The sequence below is a fragment of the Pyrus communis genome, chromosome 12, assembly GCF_963583255.1.
Source record: "Pyrus communis chromosome 12, drPyrComm1.1, whole genome shotgun sequence".
NCBI lineage: Eukaryota > Viridiplantae > Streptophyta > Magnoliopsida > Rosales > Rosaceae > Pyrus > Pyrus communis.
The window spans coordinates 23,822,101-23,847,504 of NC_084814.1; the positions used below are offsets into that span (position 1 = coordinate 23,822,101).

Genomic DNA, 25,404 nt, shown 5'->3' on the forward strand with positions numbered 1-25,404 from the left:
TGCAAATGCAGCCACTGACGAGGATTTTGCCGCCTATGCGGCCACAGAGCCCGCACAGGACGTGCAACCTAGTGATGGACTAGAAGGGTCACATTCTCACCCAGCAGTTGATGCAAGCGGTTCAGCAACACAATCTCCGCCAACGCAGGTGATGGAGAGGCCAGGCGACCCTGCCTCCTCACCGTATAGGATTCCGGATTACGTGTTTGCTAGGAACAAATCAACATCCCCAATGGAATGGAGCCCCGCTTCCAACGAGTCATTGTTCAGCATTCAGATGGGAAATATGAGTTTTACCAGAGACGAGATTAACTGGCTGTGTAAATCCGGTGAATTGGGTTTGCCTGGTGAGGTAAGTTACTTGCCTAGTGGTCCATGCAGCATTGACTTCACAAGCAACCAGCCTCCGGCTAAGCAAACGGCGCAATCAGCGGAGAATGCTTCCAATAAGAAAGGCAATGTGAAGGAGGAGCCGAGTCTGAGGGCAACCGAAGCAAAAGCTGTGGAAACCATGAGAGAAGTTATAAGGGAAAATGCAGAAAGTCGTGAGAAGGAGAAGGCACCCACCGCGGGCGAGGGCGGCAAGTATCATTCGGCTTGCCTCTCTCATGTTTCGGATGGAAGTACAAAATCTTTTGCATTCCCAATGTAAGTTGCTGGTAAATGTTAGCAAAATTGAAGGTTAAAACATGATTTTAGTCTATGTAGTGTTCACAAAGTTACACTTGCCACTGCATTTTACGTCGAATCAGGTCTTGTAGTTGCAAACTGTTCCGACTTCAGGACATTCGTCATGTTGATTTCTTGTCCAAATTCCGTCAAATTTACCTTCCTGTGTAAGGCGTATGTGACGGATTGGTACAAGGAATTAACAGAAGTTGATAAGTGTCCTCGCGTTGGAACAAATTGCAAACTATAGGGATCAAGTTTGACGCAATCCGAAATACTGGTAGAAATAGAACTTTGTGCAGACTACAAGGACTGACAATGTGTTTTGAACAATGACGGGATTAGCTTGAAATACTGTCGTTTGAACAATCTCATACGAACAAATACCTACTTGCATTGCAACTATGTATTTTTGCTCGTTTGCATGTTGAGCAAACATCTGAACATTTTTCTGTTCCATGAAGATTGGCAGGGGACGGAGACATAAATGTTTCGCTACGGGGAGAAGGAGCGAAACACAAGCACCAACCGGGGTCGAGGCCAACGTCGCAGCGACAATCGCGGTCGCAGACGCGGGAAGAAACACCGGAAGCATCGTCTCAGGCCTCAAAACCAACCCCAATTGAACCCAAGTGCAGATGGGGGCTGTCTTGCTTCTCTTGTTGCCCATCATGCTGTACTTAGCGAGAGTGGGGAATTCAGAATTTGAATGTTGGGGTCTCAATGGTAAAGGTCTAAGTTTTTTAAGATAGAAACATAGCTCGAGCGCAAACAAACTTCAGTTCACCCATGGAAGCATTTCATGGAACATTTGGTGGGCTTGTTGCCGAGCAGTGTCACATACACCAACATATATCGACATTTGCGAAAGCAATTGACGAGTGCTGTCGAGAGTAATTATCAAGTGTTGTCGACGTAACTTGACTGCTATCGAGATATGCCTAGCATGGATTACATCAAACACTTAGTGGGCACAAAAGGGGCTCGTACCATACATTCAGAGTGTCCTGAAAACCTTCACTTGATTATTTTCTGGCATCCAAGTGGTCTCAGAGTGGTCCTGATACCACTTTGGTCCCAATGTACATCTGTCCTATTGCTTACCACTTTTGTCCCAATGTACATCCGCCCTATTGCTTAGAGGGAAAAGTTATTAACACTTGCAACAAAAAAAATTGAAAAAAAAAAGGAGAAAAAAAAAAATCTAGATTAGGAGTTTATCTCTTGTTGTTGTACATTATATATGGTTATACGTATTCACATATTATTTTCTCTCCTTGGAGTTGTATGTGAGGTTAGCATGTTTTTTTTTGCATTAATAGAGATTAATTAAACTAATTATTTAGGTATTTCCAATAGGGAAAGTAAATATTTAATCCATGTTAATGCAAGACTTCATCATGTTCCAATTTATTGTGTTATTTTCTTGTAAATTCACATGGACGATTACATACATTTGATTTGGCAAAAATAGTTAACATACCTGCGTTTTTTTGTTTAACAAGAGATGATCTTATAGTGACTTTGTTACAGTAGTCTACATTTTTGGGAGCCGATAAGGCTCAAGGGTATTTCAGCCTTTCGCTTAGTCACCTCATGTGATTCACACAACATCAAGAATCAAACTCAAGACGTGCCGTGTGGAATATGTGCCTGAAATTTTACCATTAAGACATCTCGTGGTGGTTAATGTACATGTGTTTAGTGTCAGCATGTATGCAAAGACTCGTTAATTATGAAGAGCCAAATAGTATTCCTAACAATATTCATGTTGTAATTTACCAAAAACAAAAAGATGAGTTATGTCAAAACAAAATTTCATTAACATATATACGGTACAACTTTAATGCTGTAAACATTTTCATCATGCAAGGCAAAATCACTTATTTATTTCTTAAAACTAACAAAATGGACAAAAGTGAAACAAATATGAAAGTTTGAGGTCTACAGGTATCTGTAACTAAATTAGAGGTTTAAGCTAGTCAATTCCAATAAAACTCCGCAGATGGAGCTTTATCCTTCCTCACAATTTTGGAGGCGGATATGTTACACAATTTTTTTTTATACAACTTTTGGCACGAGTTTTTATACGATCCATCCCGTAATATAGTTCAACGATATAAACTATCTATCTTTTAGAACATCATTCACAAATCATCCTTATAAAAAATTAGACATATCCAAATCCATTAAAAACATTTATTGGTAATGAAGAAAATGGATGAATACGTTTCTACAAAGAAACCCTAAACCCTTAGTCCAACAATCATATGATTTCAGATTTGGATGATTTTTAGTAGACATAATCTTTGAGAAAAGATTTAAAATGTAAACAATTCAGATCGTTGAAATACACTACAACTTAGACCCCAATTTTTTTTTAAAAATATTATATAAAAAAAAGAGGTGCCTTGGATCTGTCTCATTACTCATTTAACAAAATTTCAATAAAACTCTAATTATCTTTTGGATCCGGTTGTCGAGAAAGGCCCACAATATTTCAGTAACCCAAGCCCGTTAGCAGCAAAACAACGGGAGGGTAAAATGGTAAAAGAACGAAACGAAATCGAACCGGCGGGGGCGCCAAAAAATCCAAACCAAAAACCCTCGAAACCCGAAATTGGCGCCAAACCACGTAAACATTTTTTGGAAGCCTTGCGGGAAATAAAAACGATTTCAAAAAGTCTCCCGCCGGAATAAAGTCGTACAAAAACCCCCGACTCCAACACGCAGACACTCTCATATCACCATCTCTCCGCCTCCATACATTTTTAGAGAGAGAGAGAGGATGGCGAAGTTAGGGCCGACCCCAGATGCGATTTCGACCATCTTGGCGAACAAGTCGCCGGACGAGTCCGTTGAGCTGCCGGAGATCGTGGTTCAGGTCTGCGATCTCACCCCCAGGGGCAAGTCTTTCATGTGAGCTTTTCTCTTTCTTTTTGTTTTTCCTTTTTTGATTTCATTTGTTTCTGGGTTTTTAGAGATCCCTTTTTAGACCTGGATCTGGTTACTTTCTTCAATTTTTGGAAATTTAAGTTTTGGGTTTTCTGAAGTGATTTGTGATGGGTTTGGAATGTGAAAATTTTGGGTGTGATCGAGGTTCTTGTGTTTTGGAATTTGGTGTTCTAGGTTTACTGCTACTGATGGAACTGCGAAGCTAAAGGGGATGCTCTCCTCGCGGCTGGGCCCCCAGGTCACCTCTGGGGAGATTCAGAATCTGGGTCTCATTCGCGTTTTGGGTTACTCTGTTAATTTCAATTCGAACTTGTCTGAAAAGTAAGCGATTCAATCTCTCTCCCTCTTTTGAAATGTTGGGCATGGAATGTTGAAGTTTTGTTTTGTTGTTTTCAGCTATCTGCTTGTAACAAAATGTGAGGTGGTTTCGCCTGCGCTTGAGGCAGAGGTGAAAAATGAGGTCAAAAGGGAAGATGTTGGGATTATATTGAATCCCAAGCAAGAAATAGTTTCAGAATCTGCTGCCCAAATTGTGCATGAGCAGGCTGGGAAGGTCAAAAAGGAAGATGTTGGGGTTATATTGAAGCCCAAGCAAGAAATGGTTTCAAAATCTGCTGCCCAAATTGTGCATGAGCAGGCTGGGAAGTAAGTGTTTTGGTTTTGCTGCCAATCAGTTGTGACTGTGTATTTGAATTTATGATTGTGTTTGTTGATAGTTTGATTTTGTATGTATTGATTTCAGTATGGCTCCGTCTGCGAGAATGGCTATGACACGAAGGGTTCACCCGCTCGTTTCCTTGAACCCTTACCAAGGAAATTGGACCATAAAGGTTCGTGTTACAAACAAGGGTACCATGCGTACCTACAAGAATGCTAGAGGTGAAGGTTGCGTCTTCAATGTGGAGTTAACGGATCAAGATGTAAAGACTCATTTGGTTTTGTTGGCATTCTTATAGTTTCCCAAAAATAATGGCTTAATGTATGCGGTGTAGTGATTCTTATGTAGTGTTACTTGTTTATGTTGGTTTAGGGTACACAAATTCAAGCAACAATGTTCAATGAAGCTGCAAAGAAGTTCTTTGAGAAGTTTGAGTTAGGGAAGGTTTATTACATTTCAAAGGGATCTCTGAGGGTTGCTAACAAGCAGTTTAAGACGGTGCAAAATGACTATGAAATGACTTTGAATGAGAATTCTGAGGTGGAAGAAGCTAGCAATGAAGCAGCTTTTGTTCCTGAAATAAAATTCAATTTTGTGCCCATCGATATGTTGGGTCCCCATGTTAATGGAAAGGAGCTTGTGGGTAAGCAACCACTCCTCGAATCTGTTTTGATGTGTATTTTCTGCTTTCTCAATTACTCATATCTGCTTTATATCTCAGATGTTATTGGGGTTGTTCAAAATGTGTCTCCTACAATGAGCATTAGAAGGAAGAGCAACAATGAGAGTATTCCAAAGCGTGATATCACCATTGCTGATGAAACGTAAGCTTACTGAACTTCTTGTTCAGTAACTGACTACAATTGCCATATGTTAATACTGTACATTGAATCAATTTGTATCTGAACTGCAGAAAGAAGACAGTTGTGGTTTCTTTATGGGGTGAGCTTGCAACTGGTGTAGGCCAGGAGTTGCTTGACATTGCTGATCAATCTCCCATAGTCGCTATCAAGTCCCTCAAAGTTGGAGACTTCCAAGGTAGCCTAAAAGTTTATATGACAGTTAAAATAATTATGCATTACTGAACCAACATGAACACTCAAAGTTCCTGATATTAATGTACTCTTTTATATATTGTTGCAGGTGTATCATTGTCAACATTGAGCAGGAGCACAATACTAGTTAATCCAGAGTTGCCTGAAGCACAGAAGTTGAGGTCCTGGTAAGTTATTTTTCATCAGGATTTAGCCTTCTCTTTCTTTATCTCCATGTGTTATCTATGATTGCATTTTCTTGTAACCGAAAAAAAAAATGATCAAATTGCCTTAATTGTTAGGTATGATTCTGAAGGCAAAGGATCTTCATTGGCCTCCATTGGCTCTAGTATGAACCCATCAGCCAAGAATGGAGGAAGGTCCATGTACTCTGACAGAGTCACCCTGTCTCATATATCCGAAGACCCGTCCTTGGGTGAGGATAAGGTATAACCACTTTTTATCCATGGCTCTTAATTACATAAGAATCTTTATTTCAATAGAATTGAAAATCTTGAAACTTTATGAATTGTGGTTGTACTGAATATTTTCTTTTTGTCCTATGCAGCCTGCGTTTTTCAGTGTTAAAGCATTCATAAGTTCGATCAGGCCTGATCAGACAATGTGGTACCGTGCTTGCAAAACTTGCAACAAGAAAGTGACTGAAGCTATTGGGTCTGGTTATTGGTGTGAAGGGTGCCAGAAAAATGATGAAGAATGCAGTCTAAGGTAAAATATGGTTCGATATTTCATGATAAGGATGCTATTGGCGTTTTTATACAGATTCCCAACTTCTCATATCCATTTTGTTCTCTTTCCAGGTATATATTAGTTGCAAGAGTTGCTGATGTAAGTGGGGAAACGTATCTTTCTCTTTTCAATGATGAAGCTGAGAGGGTCCTCGGGTGCTCTGCAGATGAACTGGACAAATTGAAATCAAAGGTACATCTTTACAATTCAATTCAGTGTGCTTATTACACATGATTAACTCGACCATGAAATATTAGCAGCTGGTTTCTGATTTTTATAACTTTTACATTTTGTTTCAGGATGGAGACGAGAATGAATTCCAACAGAAGCTGAAAGAAGCAACTTGGGTTCCTCATCTTTTTAGGGTCAGTGTTACTCTGAATGAGTACAATAACGAGAAGCGGAAGAGGATAACTGCCAGGGCAGTTGCTCCAGTTGATTTTGCTGCTGAATCTAGGTTTTTGCTTGAAGACATATCGAAGCTGAAGGCGTCATAAGTTAATGATTTAGAAGGATGAAGGATGAAGAATGAAAATGTTATCTAGGCAGATCTAACTTTAATCTCTCTGGCTTAGGTTTTGTATGTGATTTTCAGATCAGTACAGGTGGTTTTTGTTGCATTCCAGAAAAATGCCTGATAGTGTTTATCTAGTTGTATAAATGCACTTCTTTTATAATCCTTTGTGTGATTCACATTTTTTTATGGATGCTGATAAGTTTGGTATGAATGATTTATTGACTAAAAGCGATATTACTACTTTAAACTAGACTAGAAGGAAGGGTTTGAACTCGGGATGGGACATTGGGTTGAAGAGGAAGATTTTATCGTCCACTTGGATTAGAAATTGTAAGTTTCACTGGACTATGGTCTAAAAGGTTTCAACTTTTGCACGCCCAAATCAAATCCGAAGTTAGAAATTCTGCAATCTGATGATTTTGAACAAATATGATTGAAATATCCAAGAACGAAATTTAAAGATGAAATATCCAAGAACGTCACTAAATTGCTTTAACTTGGGATGAAAGTTGACTAATGGCAAGATACTAATTGGACTGAGAAAAGAAACGAAAAATGATCTCTAAATGAATTTTACAGGGTTGTGGTCTGCAGAAATTGCACTTATGTAGTATAACAAGCTTAAATGATACCTAAAATGTACTTTCGATCTCACGCCTTCTTGTAGGAAGAGACCATTGATGCTATTTTGTGCAATAAACTTGATGCATTCTTGTCATTGAAGGAGGTCCACTCTTGAAAGTTATGTAGGCTTCCTGTGAAGTCTGTAAAAAGTCCATCGACACCTATCTCGTTAATCCAGTAATTGTACTCTGCGTATGGATCTTGATGAAAGTTCAAGTGCAGGAATGAGTTCTCGTTTCTGTACGTGTAGGGGTGCACCTGCATTGGAATTGAAGGAGATGTAAGAACACGATTTACAGGAATTACGTCCATGCATCTGCAGCATTCATATTTCAGAAGATAAATCACAGAAAACCAACGCGGGTTCCTCATATTTTTAGGGTGGGTTTACCACACGATGTATCTAAGAGACACCTTGGTTCACCCCATCTACATTATTATACGTATCTTACAATCCATAACGAAGTTTTGTGCCTGAACAGCTACAAATTAGTCTCTTACAAAAGAAAATATTTATCTTTTGTTCTGTTCTACAGTCATTCAACCTTTTACTAGTAGCTCTCGTCCAGCATGTTACCATATTTTGGCTTCTCAAATTATAGCAGACACAACAATGACACCAGTAGTCAAAGAAACAGGACCCGATTACCCCAAATCAAACAGACAAGTGTGTGTTTGCAGAGACGAAATCTACCTGTAGGTCATGTGCATGGGCTCTGGAGACCAAATCGGTAGGTGTTTGCAAATAATTGTTTACTACAGGAACTATAGTATCTTTCCACGGTCCAATGCCCACCGCATAATCTTTAATGTAGTCAAGGTAAGGATCCGAAGTAATTTCCCAATAGGACTGCACATCATAGATTTGAGGTCAGTCAGCGAGGAATACAAATACTGAAAAGTCAAAGGAAGAACTATAGTGTGTAATCGTCTACGGGGAGATAAATGCTAGAAAGAACACAAACCTGATTAGTGTCTTGCGTTGGAATAGTAACATCGTCAATTAAGAAGATCTTGGGCAAGTCTGTCAGATTTGATACGTATACAAGTGAAGTTGGAGCAAATGACTGGATAAACGCAGGTTGTTTCAACCAATCTTTTGATAGGTATGAACCCTTGTATCCGTACTTCTTAAGTGTCTCCACAAATTTGTCCTCAAACCTCTTACCATCTGCCCACTTCACCTGTCATAAATTAAAACATCAGGTAAGTGTTGTACAAAAGAGAAAGATATCCATCAGATTCAGCACCCGAAATGGTGGCAGAGATTCCATGTCCTGATGCTTTCTTACGTAATTAGTAAGTGCGAAACTTGAGTTGTTTCCATCCGTTAATAAAAAAAACTCTAGAACTAGACTGTGACAGATTAGAATAAAATAAAAAATGCTAATCACATTCTGTGAAACCATTATTTGTGGTAGCTTTCAGGATACTTACATGTTGGTTGATCAATACTGGATTTTTAATCTCCGGATATATTCCAACAACTCTGGGTGCGTCCAGTGCGATTGAAATGTACTCTTCAAAAGTAATAATCGGATATTTTCCTGAGGAATGCATCAGAGAAGTATATCTCAACCATCCTTATATTTCCATCTATATAAATGAATATCTTTTACTCAGAATTCGGAAACAAAACATATGCTATTTAATGCAAAAAATTATTTAAGTGTAGCAATATTACATTACATATAGCACGTTCTATACAACGACCTAGGGAATTAGCACTGTGAGTCAAGTGGTGAGATGCGTCACAGTAAAGCTTAAGCACATGGTCTATCTAAATGCTCGATCAAGCTCAAAACATAAGCTAACAATATAGCGCTCGCATGATTTTAAAGCCACAAGATAAAGCTATTAATGGTTAGAAATCTGATACTGGAATAAGGTCTCTATCATCAAATAGTCAGTAACAGAAAGTAATAAAAGATGCATGCTAAAATTAAGAGTTATTTACCGAGATAGGTACTCACCATTATATTGTTGATCCCGAAATGGGTATCTCTGCTTCACTCGTAATGACTTCAGTTCTTTTAGTGTAAAATCAACTGCATACAGGTTAAAGTAACTTTTAATTTCACAGTTGGCGATAAAGACATCACAAAAAGTAAAGATAGAAGTATAAGAATTTTGGGAGTTGTGGTAAACTAACAAAACTTATCACTTGGGCGTTCAACCGTCACTTAGAAGATGGGATGTACAAAGATACCCATCAACACAATGCGATCAATGTTCAGTGAGGTTAACGATTTAAAAAAGTGTTGCCAGCAGAAGGGCTTCACGTACCAGTAAAAAAACCGGTAGTGTTGATCCCTTGAACTTCATAGGTTCTTTTACGATCTGCAAATTCCTTGTGTTTGGCAATATCAGTTGTATCATCAAGGGTCACATCATGAAAGCATATAAGAACACCATCTTTAGAAGATAGGATATCCGTTTCAATGAAGTCTGCACCCTCTTCAATAGCTCTCTGCAAGAATGAATGTTTTAGTACCCGTGTACCGGGAACAGCTTTTCATCAAGTGAATGAAGCTTAATAAAACGCATACAATATGTAACTATGCCCATATTTAGTGAATTATTACCATGTATGCAGCAGCAGTTTCTTCAGGAATCTCTCCACTTGAACCTCGATGAGCAATGTTGTATGGACGAGAAGTTTGTAGAGGCTGTCTATTGGTGGCATCGGCTGTTTTGCTAGGAAGCGGACAGATTGGCCTTCCGGAACACCCAACAAGGAGCAGTAGGAACACGAGAGGTGCAAAGCCTGTCAAATACAACTTATGAGTCTTACTAGTTTAGATTGGCATCCAACTTATGAGTCTTAACACTATACCATTATCATACATACAAGCCGAAATAATATCATCGCCATATGCGCTACAAACTAACCTGTGCCTTCCCATATTTAGAAACCAATTGGCTCCTTCAACTAAAAACGCCTACTTATAAATAGTATTAAAAAAACAACCTGACATTACCCCTACATCAAAAAAATTTGCCAAATTAGGAAACACTCAAGGCATATTTCAACTAAATATCAATTTCCCAGCACTGCAAAACTGAAAAATATACTCCAAAATCACCAAATTTGCTTCAAACAAATTAAATGCAAGCTTCCCCCGACGCGAAAAGTCCACCTGGACACCCGACTTTTGGTGTCGGCCAGCACTCCTCGAATTCCGGTATTCACACTGGACATCCGGATCGGGGTGTGCCAGTCAAACTAATCAAACAGACCCGGTCACCCAGATAAGCAATTGCCAGGGGCAAACAAGACAGAAAACCAATATCAGAAGCACATCAACCACCACCAAGGAAACAAAGAATCAGACTTTTTACAAAATTCAACAAAACCCAGTAATCATTCACATAAAAACATTGAAAAAATCACGTCAACAATTAAAACTCTAAAAAAAAGAGCAAAAAGTTCAATCTTTGGAGCCAATTTTGCAGCTTAATTTCTACAAAATTGAATAAAAAATAAAAATAAAAATAAAAAAACAGTAATCATGCATTCACATACAGATATTGAAAAACTCACACGATCAACAATTAAAACTCTAAAGAAGGAGCAAACATTTCAATCTTTGGAGCCAATTTGCAACTTAATTTCCACAAAACTGGAAGAAAAAAAACCCAGCAACCATTCACATACAAACATTGAAAAAATCACACCACCACCAGAAAAAAAGACTAAAACTGGAGCAAAAAATTAATCTTTGGAGTAAAGTTGGGTTGTTAGCTTACAGTGTGAGGAAGCCATGGCGTTTTCCCAGAGCTTCTCTCTCTCTGCCTGGTTCCTACAGTGTTTCTTAAGCTGCAGAGCCTTTTATTCCTAAGGTGGTGAAATCCTGTGCGACCGAGAGTTTTATAGCACCAGAGAATTTGGCGCCGTGGATCTAGCTGTGAACCAAGGATATTCCCTCCAACAGATGAGATTTCACCGGGAAACTGATTTTAAAAATTAATTTATGTCTTTATATAAACTAAACTTTTTAGGAGTACGAGGATAAATTCAGTCGCAAATTTATGGATCGATATCGGTTGCTTTTGACGGAAGTTAGTAATGGGTGGATGTATCTAACTCATTCATATTTTAGTCTAAATTAGAGAATCAATTTAAAAAAAATTAAAAATTCGAAATCTACAATGAGTTTGACAAATTTTTAGTAGTGAGGTAAATATTATTGATGTTCATTATTTTGAGTTTTGACAAATTTTTAAAATTCGAAATCTACAATGAGTTTTGACAAATTCGTAGATATAGGATGAGTTTTCATTTCGCCCACTTTTATATTGATCTTTAATTTTTTAGACATAAATATCGACAATTTCACGGATATTTACGTATTGGACGGCAATACCGGCTGACTTGTGTGATGGACACGTGGAGTGTGGTGATTGGGTTTTTTGGTCTTTGATAGTTGCCGGTTATCTTACTTAAAACACCAGTTGGCGTTGACTGAATGGTGACTTGTCGTATGCGTCGTGATATAGACTTCCGTTTGGAAATTGACAATGGGGAATGGAGAATAGTACAGAGACATTAAAATATCGGTGTTTTAAATCTACGTTTCATAATTTATGTTAAATTTTTTATATTATAATGTCATTTTCGCATTAAGGATCAATCATGTGAAGAAAATACATGTGCGTCCAGTGATAGATTTGGGCACTTGGGATCGAAACCGAAACCGAAACATGAACAAATTGGATCGAAAGTTAAAATAACGGTTTAGTTTTGGATCCTAATATTTAGAACCGAACTGCATAATATAAAACAACATTTAATTTAATAATTAGCAAATTAAGTGCTGGAGTTGTAGTCGGTTATTTGGTGGAGTTCATACATGAATTTTGATTTGGATACTTGAATTTTAGTACAGTGGTTATTAGTTGCTGGAATTTTTGTTTCCCTTTTGATTTGGAAACAAACCAAGAGATTTCCTTGAATTTTACATGGTGGTTATCAATTTGGTTTTACAAACTGTAAATTGTTCTTTCCCCGTTTAGGAGCCAAAAACAAACTGAAAAAACTATTAAAAATAAACAAAAATTGAAAACCCAAACCGAAACAAGCTTGTAAAGTAAGCCCAATTTTTTAACGGGACTATAAGTTAGGTCTAAACTGTAACAAAAAATGTTTGAAATTGAACCAAACCAAAATCAAATGGTTCAGTTACTTCGGTTCCCACTGTCAAACCAAACCAAAATCGAAGGATAAAGTTTCCCACTTGTAAAAATTAAGAGAGTTTTAGAACTTTATTTGAAAAAAAAAAAAGAGATGAAGAAGAGATCCACAGCATTAAAAACTCAATAAGGAAGAAATATAGAACCTTGAGATTTTGTTTAATGGAGTTTAAATGAATGAGATCTAAAGGAAAGGAGAGTAGAAAAAATAGAAGAGAATCCAACTATAAAAAGGAAAGCCTAACCAAACAAACTCAAGTTGGATATAGTACAAAACCAACAAGTTATGAAGAGACCGAATATTTGTAACAAGTTAGGAGGGGATCGAAAGTATATATCCTTCACATCCATAAATTCAATGTCCCATGAACTAAGAGGTTTTGAACTTTGGAAGTATCGCAAAATCGACAAGGTACAAGGTGATCAGAAGTCCGCTCGATATTCTTTGTCCGAGTGCTTTGGCGGAACTATACTAATCAAGAGGCAAGCGTTCATGTATATGTCCAAATGCACAAGCTTCAACAACCACACTTATACAAAGGACTTTATATATTGTAATATACGGAGTAAACATCATCATAAAATTAGAGCTAATTGCTCAAATGAGGGTGCTTATATTTTAATTAACATTCAGTTCATTAAAAAGTTGATATCAGTTACATTCCTAAGGGGTGACGGAGCCACCACCGTCAACCTAATCAGAAGAAGGGCGGACAAATATATGCCGCAAAGGATTGGCGACTTCCTTTCCACCGCCATGCTTAATGAATTCGGCAGGGGAGTGGAAGAGGCCATGACAGACACACAAAATGTGGACCTCGCCATCACGGGCATACAATATTCCTTCTATCTGTCTTCCCCCTTCTCCAGTGGTTCTCACTGAAACCATATCGTCCCCATCATTCTGGGGAACACTTCCAGTGGAATGTTTGACCCTCTTTGGTGTACTTTGTGAAGGGCCAACCTCTTCTGTAGTGGCCGCTGTTACAGACGTGGCTACTGGTGTAACATTCCTTTGGGAATTCAACGTCTGAACACTTACCGCACCTGCATGGAATTTACACAAGTTCAAATCTTTGACGAAGAAAACCAAACGAATTAGGTGAATGTTTCAGGTCAATGAAAGTAAAATCCTCTATTCATTTCAGTCTGAAACTAGCAAGTTGTCTCAAAATGTTATTGTTCTTATTGCTATATATATATATATATATATATATATATATATAATGACATGACTTGGCTAAAGTCATGAATGCATTCTTGTAAGCAATTGGGATAGAAATTCTAACGAGTGGTTTTAGAGTACTTGGAATTGACTCTGCATAAACAATTTATTTAACAGATGTTGAGGAAAGCTAGAACGATATGCATCATGATATTGTACACAGATTTTGTTGATTTGAAATTGGATAAACATTTATGAGACGTGGATACGAGTTTTATTTAGAGAAATCAATCAATCATGCACGTCCTTTACCCTTTACGTTTCAAGTCAAAAACAAGAAAGAACCGAACTCCAACATATGATCACAGAAACAACATGCAGATAACATAGTTGAGCAAGAATTTGAATATAAAAACCTATATGTTGTCTCAAGGTATCAAGGTTCAAGTTCTCCAGTTTAATTATGTGTCTGTGCGTGTAGATCTATAAATTCCGTATACATCTAAGAAATTTACATATTAGGCTGATAAATCGATGTTTCCACTTCAGAAATTGGCATATTAGGTTGATAAACCGGCTCAGATCTATATCCCAAACCCACCTGAACTGAAGGAAAACTATATTTTTCTGGATCTATTTGAATCTAAAGATATATATCAACAGATTTGCCATAATGAAACTATGAGATTTCTAAATTCTAAGACGAGACTTTTACAAACTAATATTCCAAAAATGAAGAGAGAAGAACAACAAAACTCTTTCATCAAGCATGGTCAAAAAAGTTATAGTCACAATGCTGAACCGGAAGTTAAAAAACCAGCAAGTATATATATACAGGGGAAGGAATTCCTAAACTGTTGATCAAAACTATTACTTTATGGTGAAGAGACCAACTAACTCCGACTCAAAACATGAACTATTTTGTGTGACTTGCAAGTTTCCATAACAGTAAAGTTTTGGAATGTCACTTACACATTATGCGCAACAACACAAGTAACCCGTAACTAGGCAACACTACATAAGAAATTTTTTTGACTTAATTACTAAAATGGACTGTAAAGATGAAAGTTTTGATTTTGATTAGCTTCTATTGGTCTTATATGTAATGTTGTCAATACGTTGTTGGATAGACTTTTATTTTCATTTCTATCAATACGCAATTAATTAGTTTTATTTTTCCATTTGATTCATTATGCGATACAGTTTGACCTAATTTTTGTCGGCACTCGAATGTTTCTCATATTCGATACTCGTGTTCACCAATCATTGCCATCTTTAACATCGTTGACTAAGCAAAAAAAACTATAAATTGTCTTTCCTCGTGGGCGCCGTAAATTGTCGTCTTTGCTTCCCTAGTTGTTATATCATTTTGCTACACGTTTCATGATCAATTCGAATGTACCAACTACTGAATCTTATCAATTACCCTAACTACCGAATCGTATCAATAACCCTAACTACCCAATCATATCAATTTTTATCTTTTATTCTTCACATCCAGGATTACTTCCATAACGAACTGTATCGATTACCTAACAACCAATCATATTAATTACCCTAACTTGCCAAATCGTATCAATTTTACCCTAAAAACCAAATCGTAACAATTTTATCTAATTTTCTCTTCCACGATCCAATTCCAAAAGTTTTAATCGTGACCTTCCACAGAGAATTAGGGTTTTCTACTTTCATTTTCAATTAGTTAACTAGTTCCTCTTTAATTAGCTATATATAACACACCATGCATATATCTACGAAGTACGAACTAAAACAGAAAATTATATAAAAAAAACACACACACAAACATATACTATCTTTTTATTTCAACAGAAAACACCATGCTGCAAAAAATCATATGACAAGATCAAACAATCGCAACTTAATCTCAAGCTTAACATTAAAACGGTAAACAAAAGCGAGCATAGACAAATTATCAGATTTGAAGTTTGATGTGTGGCTTACCCTCTGCAGCACGAGACACAGTGAAATATCCCTCCTCTTTGTAATGATAGACTGTATCCAAAGCCCCGGCACCGTTAGAAGCACAAGACGCACTACACACCGCCAGATCTGCTGGAGCTGCCGGAGCTGCTAAAGCCCTAGCCACCTCCGGCAAAGCAGCTGGTTGCTGGCTCATCTGCCTCTGAGCTATCTTCTGTTTGGTCTCCGGCCTTCTCAAGGCTAGAACGTCCTTGTGCCTGATCGCCAACCTGGACTCTGATGGAAGAGAGCTTGCCCTTGGAAGCCGTATAGCACGAATCGGAGCAGCAGCCATCTGCGGCGCCTTTTGGGTTTCTTGAAGCCTCAAGACCCTGGCCTCCGTGGAGGACCGGTCGAGAGGGTTTTGGTTGGAATTATCAGTGTAAATCCCGCTGAGAGAGATTTCCAGGTTGAGGTCCGGGATTTGGGAATCGACGGTGTTGTTTTGAATGTTGGCGTTGTTGGGTTGAGAAAGGTTGTCTTTGTTTGCGGCGGCCATTGCAGACAGGAACTGAGCAGATTGGACTGAAAAACGATTTGTATAAGCTTCTTCTGCAGCAGAAAAAAAAAGCTAAAGTTAGGGCAAAACATGAAAATTTTCATTGTATGGTTTTTGACAGGATAAATTGTAAGTACAGAAAACACAATGAAAAATGTAGTTTGTGACCCAATTTTTGAAACTGCATGCAGCAAGAAAATGAAGAAGAATGAGAAATTCAAAAACCCAGTAACCGCAAAATTTAATCTTTGACCCAATTTTTAAAACCCAGAAACGGTTACATGGGATTTTAAAGTTACCATGAAAAATTCAATCTTTAACCGGAATTTTTAGAAAATGAGAGAGAGAGAGGGAGATGAAGCAAACCCAGAAAGGATTAGATGGGTTTTTGAAAATACCATTAAGAATTAGAAAAGAAAAAAGAGACAACCACACATACATACATACATATATATATATATATATAGATCTAGAGAGAGAGAGAGAGAGAGAGAGAGAGAGAGAGAGGGAAAAAAACCCAGAAAGGCAGGCTTACAAGGGTTTTGTGACAAGACTGATGCTCCTGCAACCAACTATTCTCTCTCTCTCTCTGTGCAAATACAGAAATGCAAACTGATGTGTGAAATTTGGAGCTGGGTAGGGGAGATATATATTCGAAATCGGTGAGGAAAAGGGTTTGAAGGTGTTACAGTTGCTGCATTTCTCAATCCCCACGTGGTTACAAGAGAGCACAGTGTTGTAATTAAGGAGAATGGTTCACATTTTCTACGGTTACTCTTTTCATCTCTCTCTCTCTCTCTCTCTCTCTCTCTCTCATCAGCATTTGCAATTTGGAGCTCCATGACTTTGCTCCTTTCCCACCACCTGTGACTCATCTTAGCCGTTTCTGCGTTTTCCTCTTTCTCTTATGGATTTTTGTTTGCAATTGTGAGGAAAAATGAGGACAATTTTGAAAACGTTCAGGATTATTGCCAGGGCGACTATATTTTTTGGGAGTAAGATTCTCTCCCTCCTATTACCATCTCCTTCCATCCCCTTCTCTCACACTCTTCTTTCTGTCTTATTCTCTATATAAAAAAAATTCAAAACAAGATGTAGACGTGACATAATTGCAACCGTTTAAATAGGAGGGGATAGAAGGGGAGAGAGATAGGAGGGGAGAGAATTCAATTTTTTTTTTTTTTAGGGGCTTTTAGATCTAGGTCCAAAAACATAGATGATTTTTAGGAGTGAGTCCAATTACCTAATTATATATATTTATTTTTTTAGTGCTCATTTTATATTTTCTAAAAATATTAAAAATCAATTAAAATCTTCTAATATTATGCATTTTCAACCCCAAAAAAATATAATTAATATCATATAACAAAAAAAAAAATATATTGACATAAATCTATCTGCAAATCATTCTACCCTAACTCAAGTAACAAATATGAATGTATATCATACCTATAAGTAAGATATGAAACCTAACTAAAAAGTAGAAAAAAAACATAATATATCTACAAGCAAGACACATGAATCTTACTTGATTATAAAAAAAAATATATGTTATATAGGTAGATAAATATAATTAACCTATGATATAGGTTGATTATAAAATTAAAAAATAAAATCTATAAATGGGGTTTAAAACGGGGTAAAGAACAAGAAAGAACAAAAAAAAAAAAATAATAATCAAAGAGATATTTAGGAAGAAATTTAATTTTTATAATAAATCTTATCATTAAAGAGATAATTATTGATAATAAATAATAAGATTTAAGGAATTGGACTTATTTTAATAAATTGGACTATTCCTACTATTCGCTCAAAAAATTAGACATATATGAAGTTGTTCCTTTTTTTTACCACTTTCATGTACTAGGTGATGTGGCAATTGACACATAATCACATTTAATGAGATAAGCGCATTAATTAACATGACATATACATATCAGTTGTCATGTCACGTGGTAACTGAATGTAGTAAAAAAATATGCAGGTCTTCCTAGCATTTCCCTTGTGTCCTAGCACATAATGCTATGGTTGTAGTCTATACGTGCCATGTAAATCTTTCTCGTCGAATAAGAGCAACTTATATAGAACGAGTTTACCCGTCACCATGTATGACTACTCGTTGACAAAAACTTACACACATCTTTCTATCACTAGCACATGACGCTACGGTGGAAGTTACTTGTGCTATATAAATCTTTCTTGTTCTTCAAATGAGAGAAACTTGTATAAAACAAGTTCACCGTTAAGCGATGTTTCAATCCAATATATCTTGTTATGAAAAATATTTATCCGTGACAATGCTTAATTGCGACTACGTGAAGATAACCCATTTTACGTAATAGTTTTCCTTTAAGAGGAGTGGAAGGAGTGAAAGCTGGTATGGAAACATTTTTCTGTGTTGGCTTTGCAAGAGGGACTTGTAACGCATTTCCTAATTCTCGATGCCCTAGCAAAGCAATCCCCACTTGAAATTTCACTATTTTTAAAAGATTTGTTCACACTTGTTTGCACCTCTTTAGAAAACATTAAATCAAACTCTTTCAATTCAATTTAATCTTATCCATGAATTTTTTTTCACAAGCTAATTAGATTTTAAAATTTCAAAAGAAAAAGAAAAGTCTAATTACACAAAAAAGAAATTGAAACACGGTATGAAAGTGCTAAAAAATTGTCTGACCAATTAAACTAACTCAAATTTATTATATACCGATCAAGACGAGAGCTACCAATTGTATTTGACTCATTTAGCATCTCTAAAATCATTTTACTAATTAATTAGAATTCACAATTATATAAATCTTTACACTTTGTGCAAGGAAATCCAACACCAAAAACTCGGCGAAGACTTTCAGATTAAAACCCGTGGCGAGGAATTGAGGGAAGAGTCTCTCTCTCTCTCTCTCTCTCAGATTCGATGTGACAAGTGTGGGCCATGCAGCAACATTACAGCAAGGTGCCAAGTCAGCGAGGCGGGACCTGTAACTCCCCACAAGTTGTAGGCCCAAGTGTTGCACCCCTCGTACGGACGACGTCGTGGGTTGTTGTGTCGGTGCGCTTCACTGTCAGGCTACATGCACGGTGGGCCAAGATCTCGCGTTAGGCGCCGGGAACACTCGGAGTCTCAAACCAACGGCTGCCAAGTGGAGATAAAAACTCAATGGGGGAACAAGGCAATGTTTCGAATTTGCATGTAGAAGGGTGAAAACGCTTTTTTGATAGCATGAAGTGCATTTCAGAGAATAAAGAAGCTAAAGTATAGTTGGTTAAAGTTTGTTTGTGTCTTTTTTGTAAATTGTTATTTCAGTTAAGGGTATTAGTGCAATCTATTAGAAAGCCCAAGATTATTTATAACAAATTTGTTGTAATTATTCATTGTATTGAATGAAACAGTAATCCTTCAGTTTCTATATAGTATCACACCCGTCTCACCTCACGGCTCCCTCTCCCTCGATCCTCTTCGCTCTTGCTCCCAATCTCTGATTTTCTTCATCAATCTTGCTGAAATTGTTCATCGTTCTTCTTTGATCACCACCTTTGTGCTGTTGATTGGTGTTTTTCTCTCTACAATCGCCATGGCGTCACCGTATGCTTCATCTTCTCCATGTGAGTTGATGCAAGCTCTAAACCCTAATCCCTCAAATTCTTCATTCTCTTTGGATTCGTATGCCTCTCTTATGATCCAAAACATTGGAAGCATAGTGCCAATCAAACTCAAATGCTTCAATTACCTCTCATGGTGTGCTTTAATTGCTCATATTTTGCGCATATATAAGCTTATTGGCATTGTTGATGGTACTGAATTCTGTCAATCGCCTCTCCTTGCCGATCGATCTCTCAATCATGCATTTGAGATCTAGTATGAGAAATATCAAAACCTTCTGATCTGGTTGAACTCTACTCTATCTAAAGAAGTGATTCCGTTCACATTTGACGTTTCGTCATCTCAGGATCTATGGCTCAAACTGAGCAGCGCTTTGGAGAAGTCTCCGATGCTCACATTCATTAGTTACGATCTCGTCTCCAGTCAATTTAGAAAGGTTCATAGTCGATTTCTGATTACCTTCAACAAATCAAGGAAATTTCTGATGCCTTGATGGCCACTGGTGCTTTTGTCACTGATCGTAACCTAATTGTTGTTACACTGGCTGGTTTACCTGATGAGTTCGAGTCTTTCACTGAGTCAATTCTTCTTCGTATCTCAACCATTACGTTGGATGAATTGCATAAATTATTACTCACTAAAGAGTTGTCAATCTCTTGAAGGAAAAAACTTGCCTCCTCTAGCATCACAGAGCCTTTTCATGCTTTTGCTGCTTAATTATAGCCTCATCTCTTGCCTACACCACTGCACCATCAAGCCTTTGCTGTCCAGCCACAACCTTTTCATGGTAATTACAGAGGCAATCATCGAGTAACCTACAAAGGCATTGCTCGTGGACATCGTGGTAATTACAAAAGTAACAACTTCCGTGGTAACTATCAAGGCTCTCGTGGTAATTCTCAAAGCTCTTGTGGTATTATTTGTCAAATATGTGGATTAAGCAGTCATGAGGCTATTGATTGTTTTGATCGAATGAATCCGGATATCTTTGGCAAGGTTCTTCCTGCCAAGTTAACTGCTATGTGTGCTCATTTCTCATCAAAGCCCTTTCATTCTTAGACCATTGATTCAGGTGCAACCTCACACATCACCAATGATATTTCTAACATTTCATCTACTACTCTTTATCGTGGTGAAGACAAAGTCTACATTGGTGATGGTAAAAGTTTGAAGATTAAAAACACTGGTTCTTTCTTTTTACATACTTTATCTACCACATTTAAACTACAAAATGTTCTCCATGTTCCCCAAATGCAACATAATTTACTTTATGCATATCAATTTCTCAATCATAATTACTGTTCTTTGACACTTAATTCTGATGGATCATTTGTAAAGGATCGTTCTACGGGGAAGACGTTTTTGCTAGGACCGGTTAAGAGTAGTTTCTATCCACTGCATTGTTCATCTTAGTCACCTCAATGCTATGTTGCTTCATTTATTGCCTTAATAAGTGTCAAAGCACCAGTTCGAGTATGGCACAACAGACTTGGTCATCCATCTTCATTCATCTTCAGGTGTGTTCTTTCACAGAATAAGCTTGCACTTCAAGGAAGAACTTCATTGGACTTCTTTTGTTCCAACTGTGCTCTTGCAAAAGTCACAAACAACCGTTTAGTACTGTTAGTTCTAATTCTTCTTCTTGTTTAGAACTTTCACATTATGATCTCTGGGGACCAGTTCATATCATGTCAGTGAGTAGTTATCAGTACTATCTGTTGATTGTTGATGATTTTAGTAAATATAGTTGGTTCTTTCATTTAAAGTTGAAACCTGAAGTGAATTCTATACTTGTTGAGTTCAAGAGTTATGTGGAAAATCTTCTTGGAAATAAAATCAAAGTTCTTCATTTAGATTTAGGGGGTGAATTTACTAGTCATGTTTTACAACTAGTTCTCAAAACATATGGCATGATTCAACAATTTAGATGTCCACACTCACCTGAACAAAATGGTTGTGCAGAAAAGAAACGTTATCATATTGTAGATACTGCTCGAACTCTCTTGGTTGTTTCTAATGTTCCTCATGTTTTCTAGGTGCATGAATTTCCACTGCAATTTACTTGATCAATAGACTCCCTATTTCTGGCATATTGTAGTCTCCTTGGGAATTGTTATTTCATACTTCACCTGATTATAATAGACTGAAGGTGTTTGGTTGTAGTTGTTTTCCTTGGTTTAAGCCTTATACAACTTCAAAACTGGACATCAAGAGCAAGTATTGTGTGTTCTTGGGGTATAGTCTCCAACATAAGGGATATCGGTGCTTGGATCTATTGACTCAGAGGGTATATATCTCTCATCATGTAGTTTTTGATGAATCTACATTTCCATTTCATCATTCTCAGCTCTCTCTCCTACAAGTGCAGCTTCTATGTCTACTACATCCATCCATGCTACTTCCCATATTGATTTGCAGTTCACTATTCCTCATTCTTCCAGGTTCGAGGCATCTTCCACTATTCCAACAACTACTCCAAATGCTGATTCTCGAGTTGGTTCACTATCCTCTATTCATAGTGTTTCCAATGCTACTTCATATGTTCCTTCTGTTGATGCATATGTTAATTCTCCCGCAACAACAATATATGCGCCAACTGTTGATTTATATGATGCTTCATTAGCTGCAATTATTGGCTTTAATGCTGCTGATCCCATTGTCTCCTCCACTGCAACAAATATTCACCCTATGATTACACGGTCAAAAGCAGGGATATTCAAACCAAAGGCCTTCTCAGTAACCAAGCATCCTCATCCCTCTTCCATAGACTTTGTTCCATCCACTTATTTGCAGGCTTCAAAGCATGTTCAGTGGAGATCTGCTATGCAAGAAGAGTTCAATGCTCTGCAATCTACACGCACTTGGACTCTTGTTCCCTCTTCTCAAAATCAAAATGTTGTTGGTTGTAACTTGTAAGTGGGTGTTTCAGATTAAGAAACATCTTGATGGTTCTATCGAGCGCTATAAGGCTCGGCTCATAGCAAAAGGGTTTCATCAACAAGAGTGCATCGACCATAAGGAAACCTTTAGCCCTGTTGCTAAGCTTGTCACCCTATGTTGCTAAGCTTGTCACCATTAGGATTTTATTATCTCTTACAGCTCAATTTAAGTGGTTTTTGAACCAATTAGACATTAGTAATGCCTTCTTGCATGTGGATTTACAAGAAGATGTTTTTATGCAGCAACCTTATGGGTCTTTCTTTCCCAAATCATGTTTGCAAACTTAAAAAGTCCCTCTATGGCCTTAAATAGACTCCCAGAGTTTGGTTTGACAGATTATTCCAAGTATTGCATTCTTTTGGTTTTCAACAATCATCCTCGGATGCTTCTCTTTTTGTCTTACAAGCTCCAACCTTGGTTATCATTCTCGTCTATGTTGATGACATTTTAGTCACCGGCCCTAATGTAACTCTCTGTCAACACTTTATCCAGAAACTGAGCACTATCTTTTTAGTCAAAGATCTGGGTCTTTTACACCATTTTTTGGGACTTGAGGTGCACAGATCTTCTGAATGCATATTACTACATCAAGGCAAGTACTTACTTGACCTTTTTCAGAAACCAAGATGGATGAAGCTAAACCAAGTTCAACTCTTTTAGGCATAACCAAGCTTGATCACACAGGTTCATTGTTGTCTAATCCTACAGAGTATAGATCCATTGTTGGTGCTTTGCAATATCTTACCTAGACTCGACCAGACATATCATTTGCGGTTAACCAAGTATGTCAGTTTATGCATGCTCCACGAGACTTTCATCTTCAAGCTGCCAAAGGGATTCTCCGATTTTTAAAAGGTACTTTCACACATGGGTTATAGTTCAAACCAGGAACTTTGCACCTTACTACGTACTCTGATGCCGATTGGGCAGGGTGTACCTTTGATAGAAGGTCCACCAGTGGTTATTGCATCTTTCTTGGTTTTAATTTGATTAGTTGGAGTGCCAAGAAGCAGTCCACAGTTGCACGATCTTCAACTGAAGCTGAGTACTGGTCTTAGCTCACACTTCGGCAGAAATCACATGGATATGTAAGGTTTTTAAAGATATTGGCCTTCCATTACCACAGATTCCTCATCTCTGGTGTGATAACATTTTTGCAATCTCTCTACCTTATAACCTTGTCTTCCATGCCCGGACTAAACACATCGAAATTGACTACCATTACATTCGTGAACTTGTTCTTGCTCACCTTATCAAGATTCAATATGTTTGTAGTCAAGATCAACTAGCAGGCATTCATACAAAGTCTTTGTCCTGGCACATATTCTTATATCTTCAATCCCAGCTTTCCTTGGTCCATTTGATGGTTCCAAGTTCAGCTGGGGGGGTGTAAATAAGCTAAAGTATAGTTGGTTAAAGTTTGTTTGTGTCCTTTTTGTAAATTGTTATTTTAGTTAAGGGTATTAATGCAGTCTGTTAGAAAGCCCATGACTATATATAACAAATATGTTGTAATTATTCATTGTATTGAATGAAACAGTAATCCTTCAGTTTCTATAGAGAAAAGTAATCCCAAACGTGTCATATTTTAAAGGGTAATACTATCCCCACACTTATTTTTACTTTGCACACTTTTTTCAATTTTCGATTGTTGGATATAATGAATTGAAGAAGACTAATGTAGGAGTTTTCAGTGTTTGCGCACCTCTCAGACAGCATCGGCAGTGTACCACCCATGGGCAAATGCCCTAACCAAAATGGCTCATGTCTGCTGTGTCGTTCTCTATTCCAGGTACAGCCATCTGGTTTGAACTGAAAGACGGTATTAGAGGCCCCGCTGCCGAGAGAGATCCCCGGCCAGGTTGAGTTCTCGGTTCTCTGAATTAAGTTGCTGTTTTAGGGCATACACATGCAGAGGAGATGAGGAGGAACTGGTTACTTAGTAGGGCACTACAACTAAATCCTAGGCGGAACTGGTTTTGTTTTTTTTTTTTTTAATTCAAATTTTAATTAATCTTTTATTTGTTTCATGGTGATGTGCATGGATTATTGGAATAGTCCAATTGTGGTTTCTCTATTCCAAGACAATTCTATCTCAGGTGGAAGAGTGTTAATTAGGACAACACAGTGCACTGGATTTATTGATTTATAAGTTATTTTCTATACCAAAATTCTTACTCTACACTCCTCGTAAATGTAATTTGTTTTAAATATACTAATAACAGTTCCCACAAATTAGAGTATTCGTGACAACACTTTAACTTCAACGTGTTTTATAAATTTAGGACAAGAGCACTTCTAGAAAAGCGCTCATGAACAAAAGTTGTTTCTAGAGAAGCAATCCCAAACATGATCTAACCTTGTTATCATGAGAAACTTTGTATATTATTTCGTAAGTTTACTAATTCGCGTTTTATCGTCGATAAGCTTAATTTGTTATGAATTAGGATATAGATCAAGTTGTTATAACATGAGTGAATTAATAATGACACGTGAAAGTAAGACAATCTAAGAGTAAGCATCTGAAAATGATAAAGTTTCCTAATTGTATCATTATGAGAGTTTTAAAACAATAGTGGAAAGAAAAAAGAAAGGAAGACGAGATACACAACATTAAAAACTCAATCAAGAAGAAATAGAACCTTGAGATTTTGTTTGAAGGAGTTTAAATGAATGAGATCTGAAGGAAAGAAGAGTAGAAAAAATAGAAGAGATTCCAACTATAAAAAGGAAAGTCCTAATCTAAAAAAACTCAAGTTGGACATAGTACAAAGCCAACAGGTTATGAAGAGACCGAAAATCTGTAACAAGTTAGAAGT

General features: G+C 37.3%; 3 protein-coding genes across 3 annotated transcripts; 1 reads left to right on the forward strand and 2 right to left on the reverse strand.

Moving 5' to 3' along the window:
* Positions 1–3,382: 3,382 nt before the first annotated feature.
* On the forward strand, positions 3,383–6,740 carry LOC137711384 (replication protein A 70 kDa DNA-binding subunit B-like). Its single transcript, XM_068450619.1, has 12 exons — positions 3,383–3,588; positions 3,799–3,945; positions 4,021–4,269; positions 4,367–4,544; positions 4,655–4,925; positions 5,004–5,106; positions 5,196–5,320; positions 5,426–5,504; positions 5,619–5,763; positions 5,885–6,045; positions 6,138–6,258; positions 6,366–6,740. The coding sequence occupies exons 1-12, from the start codon at positions 3,458–3,460 to the stop codon at positions 6,561–6,563; spliced, it is 1,908 nt and encodes a 635-aa protein (XP_068306720.1). The 5' UTR covers positions 3,383–3,457; the 3' UTR covers positions 6,564–6,740.
* A 312-nt stretch (positions 6,741–7,052) lies between these two features.
* On the reverse strand, positions 7,053–11,077 carry LOC137711385 (glycerophosphodiester phosphodiesterase GDPD6-like). Its single transcript, XM_068450620.1, has 8 exons — positions 10,958–11,077; positions 9,793–9,974; positions 9,494–9,677; positions 9,181–9,255; positions 8,645–8,754; positions 8,173–8,391; positions 7,902–8,057; positions 7,053–7,465 (listed from the first exon to the last, which is right to left on the reverse strand). The coding sequence occupies exons 1-8, from the start codon at positions 10,971–10,973 to the stop codon at positions 7,235–7,237; spliced, it is 1,173 nt and encodes a 390-aa protein (XP_068306721.1). The 5' UTR covers positions 10,974–11,077; the 3' UTR covers positions 7,053–7,234.
* Positions 11,078–13,094: 2,017 nt separating this feature from the next.
* LOC137710421 (ninja-family protein AFP3-like) lies at positions 13,095–16,044 on the reverse strand. Its single transcript, XM_068449437.1, has 2 exons — positions 15,528–16,044; positions 13,095–13,447 (listed from the first exon to the last, which is right to left on the reverse strand). The coding sequence occupies exons 1-2, from the start codon at positions 16,042–16,044 to the stop codon at positions 13,095–13,097; spliced, it is 870 nt and encodes a 289-aa protein (XP_068305538.1).
* Between the last annotated feature and the right edge of the window lie 9,360 nt (positions 16,045–25,404).

What these genes read in the sequence shown, in the direction of transcription:
- LOC137711384 (XM_068450619.1), top strand. Translation starts at nt 3,458, where the DNA reads ATGGCGAAGTTAGGGCCGACCCCAGATGCGATTTCGACCATCTTGGCG. An exon ending in GATGAAGAATGCAGTCTAAG is followed by an intron (nt 6,046 to 6,137) that starts GTAAAATATGGT and finishes TTCTCTTTCCAG; the next exon opens with GTATATATTAGTTGCAAGAG. An exon ending in TGGACAAATTGAAATCAAAG is followed by an intron (nt 6,259 to 6,365) that starts GTACATCTTTAC and finishes ATTTTGTTTCAG; the next exon opens with GATGGAGACGAGAATGAATT.
- LOC137711385 (XM_068450620.1), bottom strand. An exon ending in CACTACCGGTTTTTTTACTG is followed by an intron (nt 9,256 to 9,493) that starts GTACGTGAAGCC and finishes ACCTGTATGCAG; the next exon opens with TTGATTTTACACTAAAAGAA. An exon ending in CAGTATTGATCAACCAACAT is followed by an intron (nt 8,392 to 8,644) that starts GTAAGTATCCTG and finishes AATTTATGACAG; the next exon opens with GTGAAGTGGGCAGATGGTAA.
- LOC137710421 (XM_068449437.1), bottom strand. Translation starts at nt 16,044, where the DNA reads ATGGCCGCCGCAAACAAAGACAACCTTTCTCAACCCAACAACGCCAAC. An exon ending in TGTGTCTCGTGCTGCAGAGG is followed by an intron (nt 13,448 to 15,527) that starts GTAAGCCACACA and finishes AATTCCATGCAG; the next exon opens with GTGCGGTAAGTGTTCAGACG.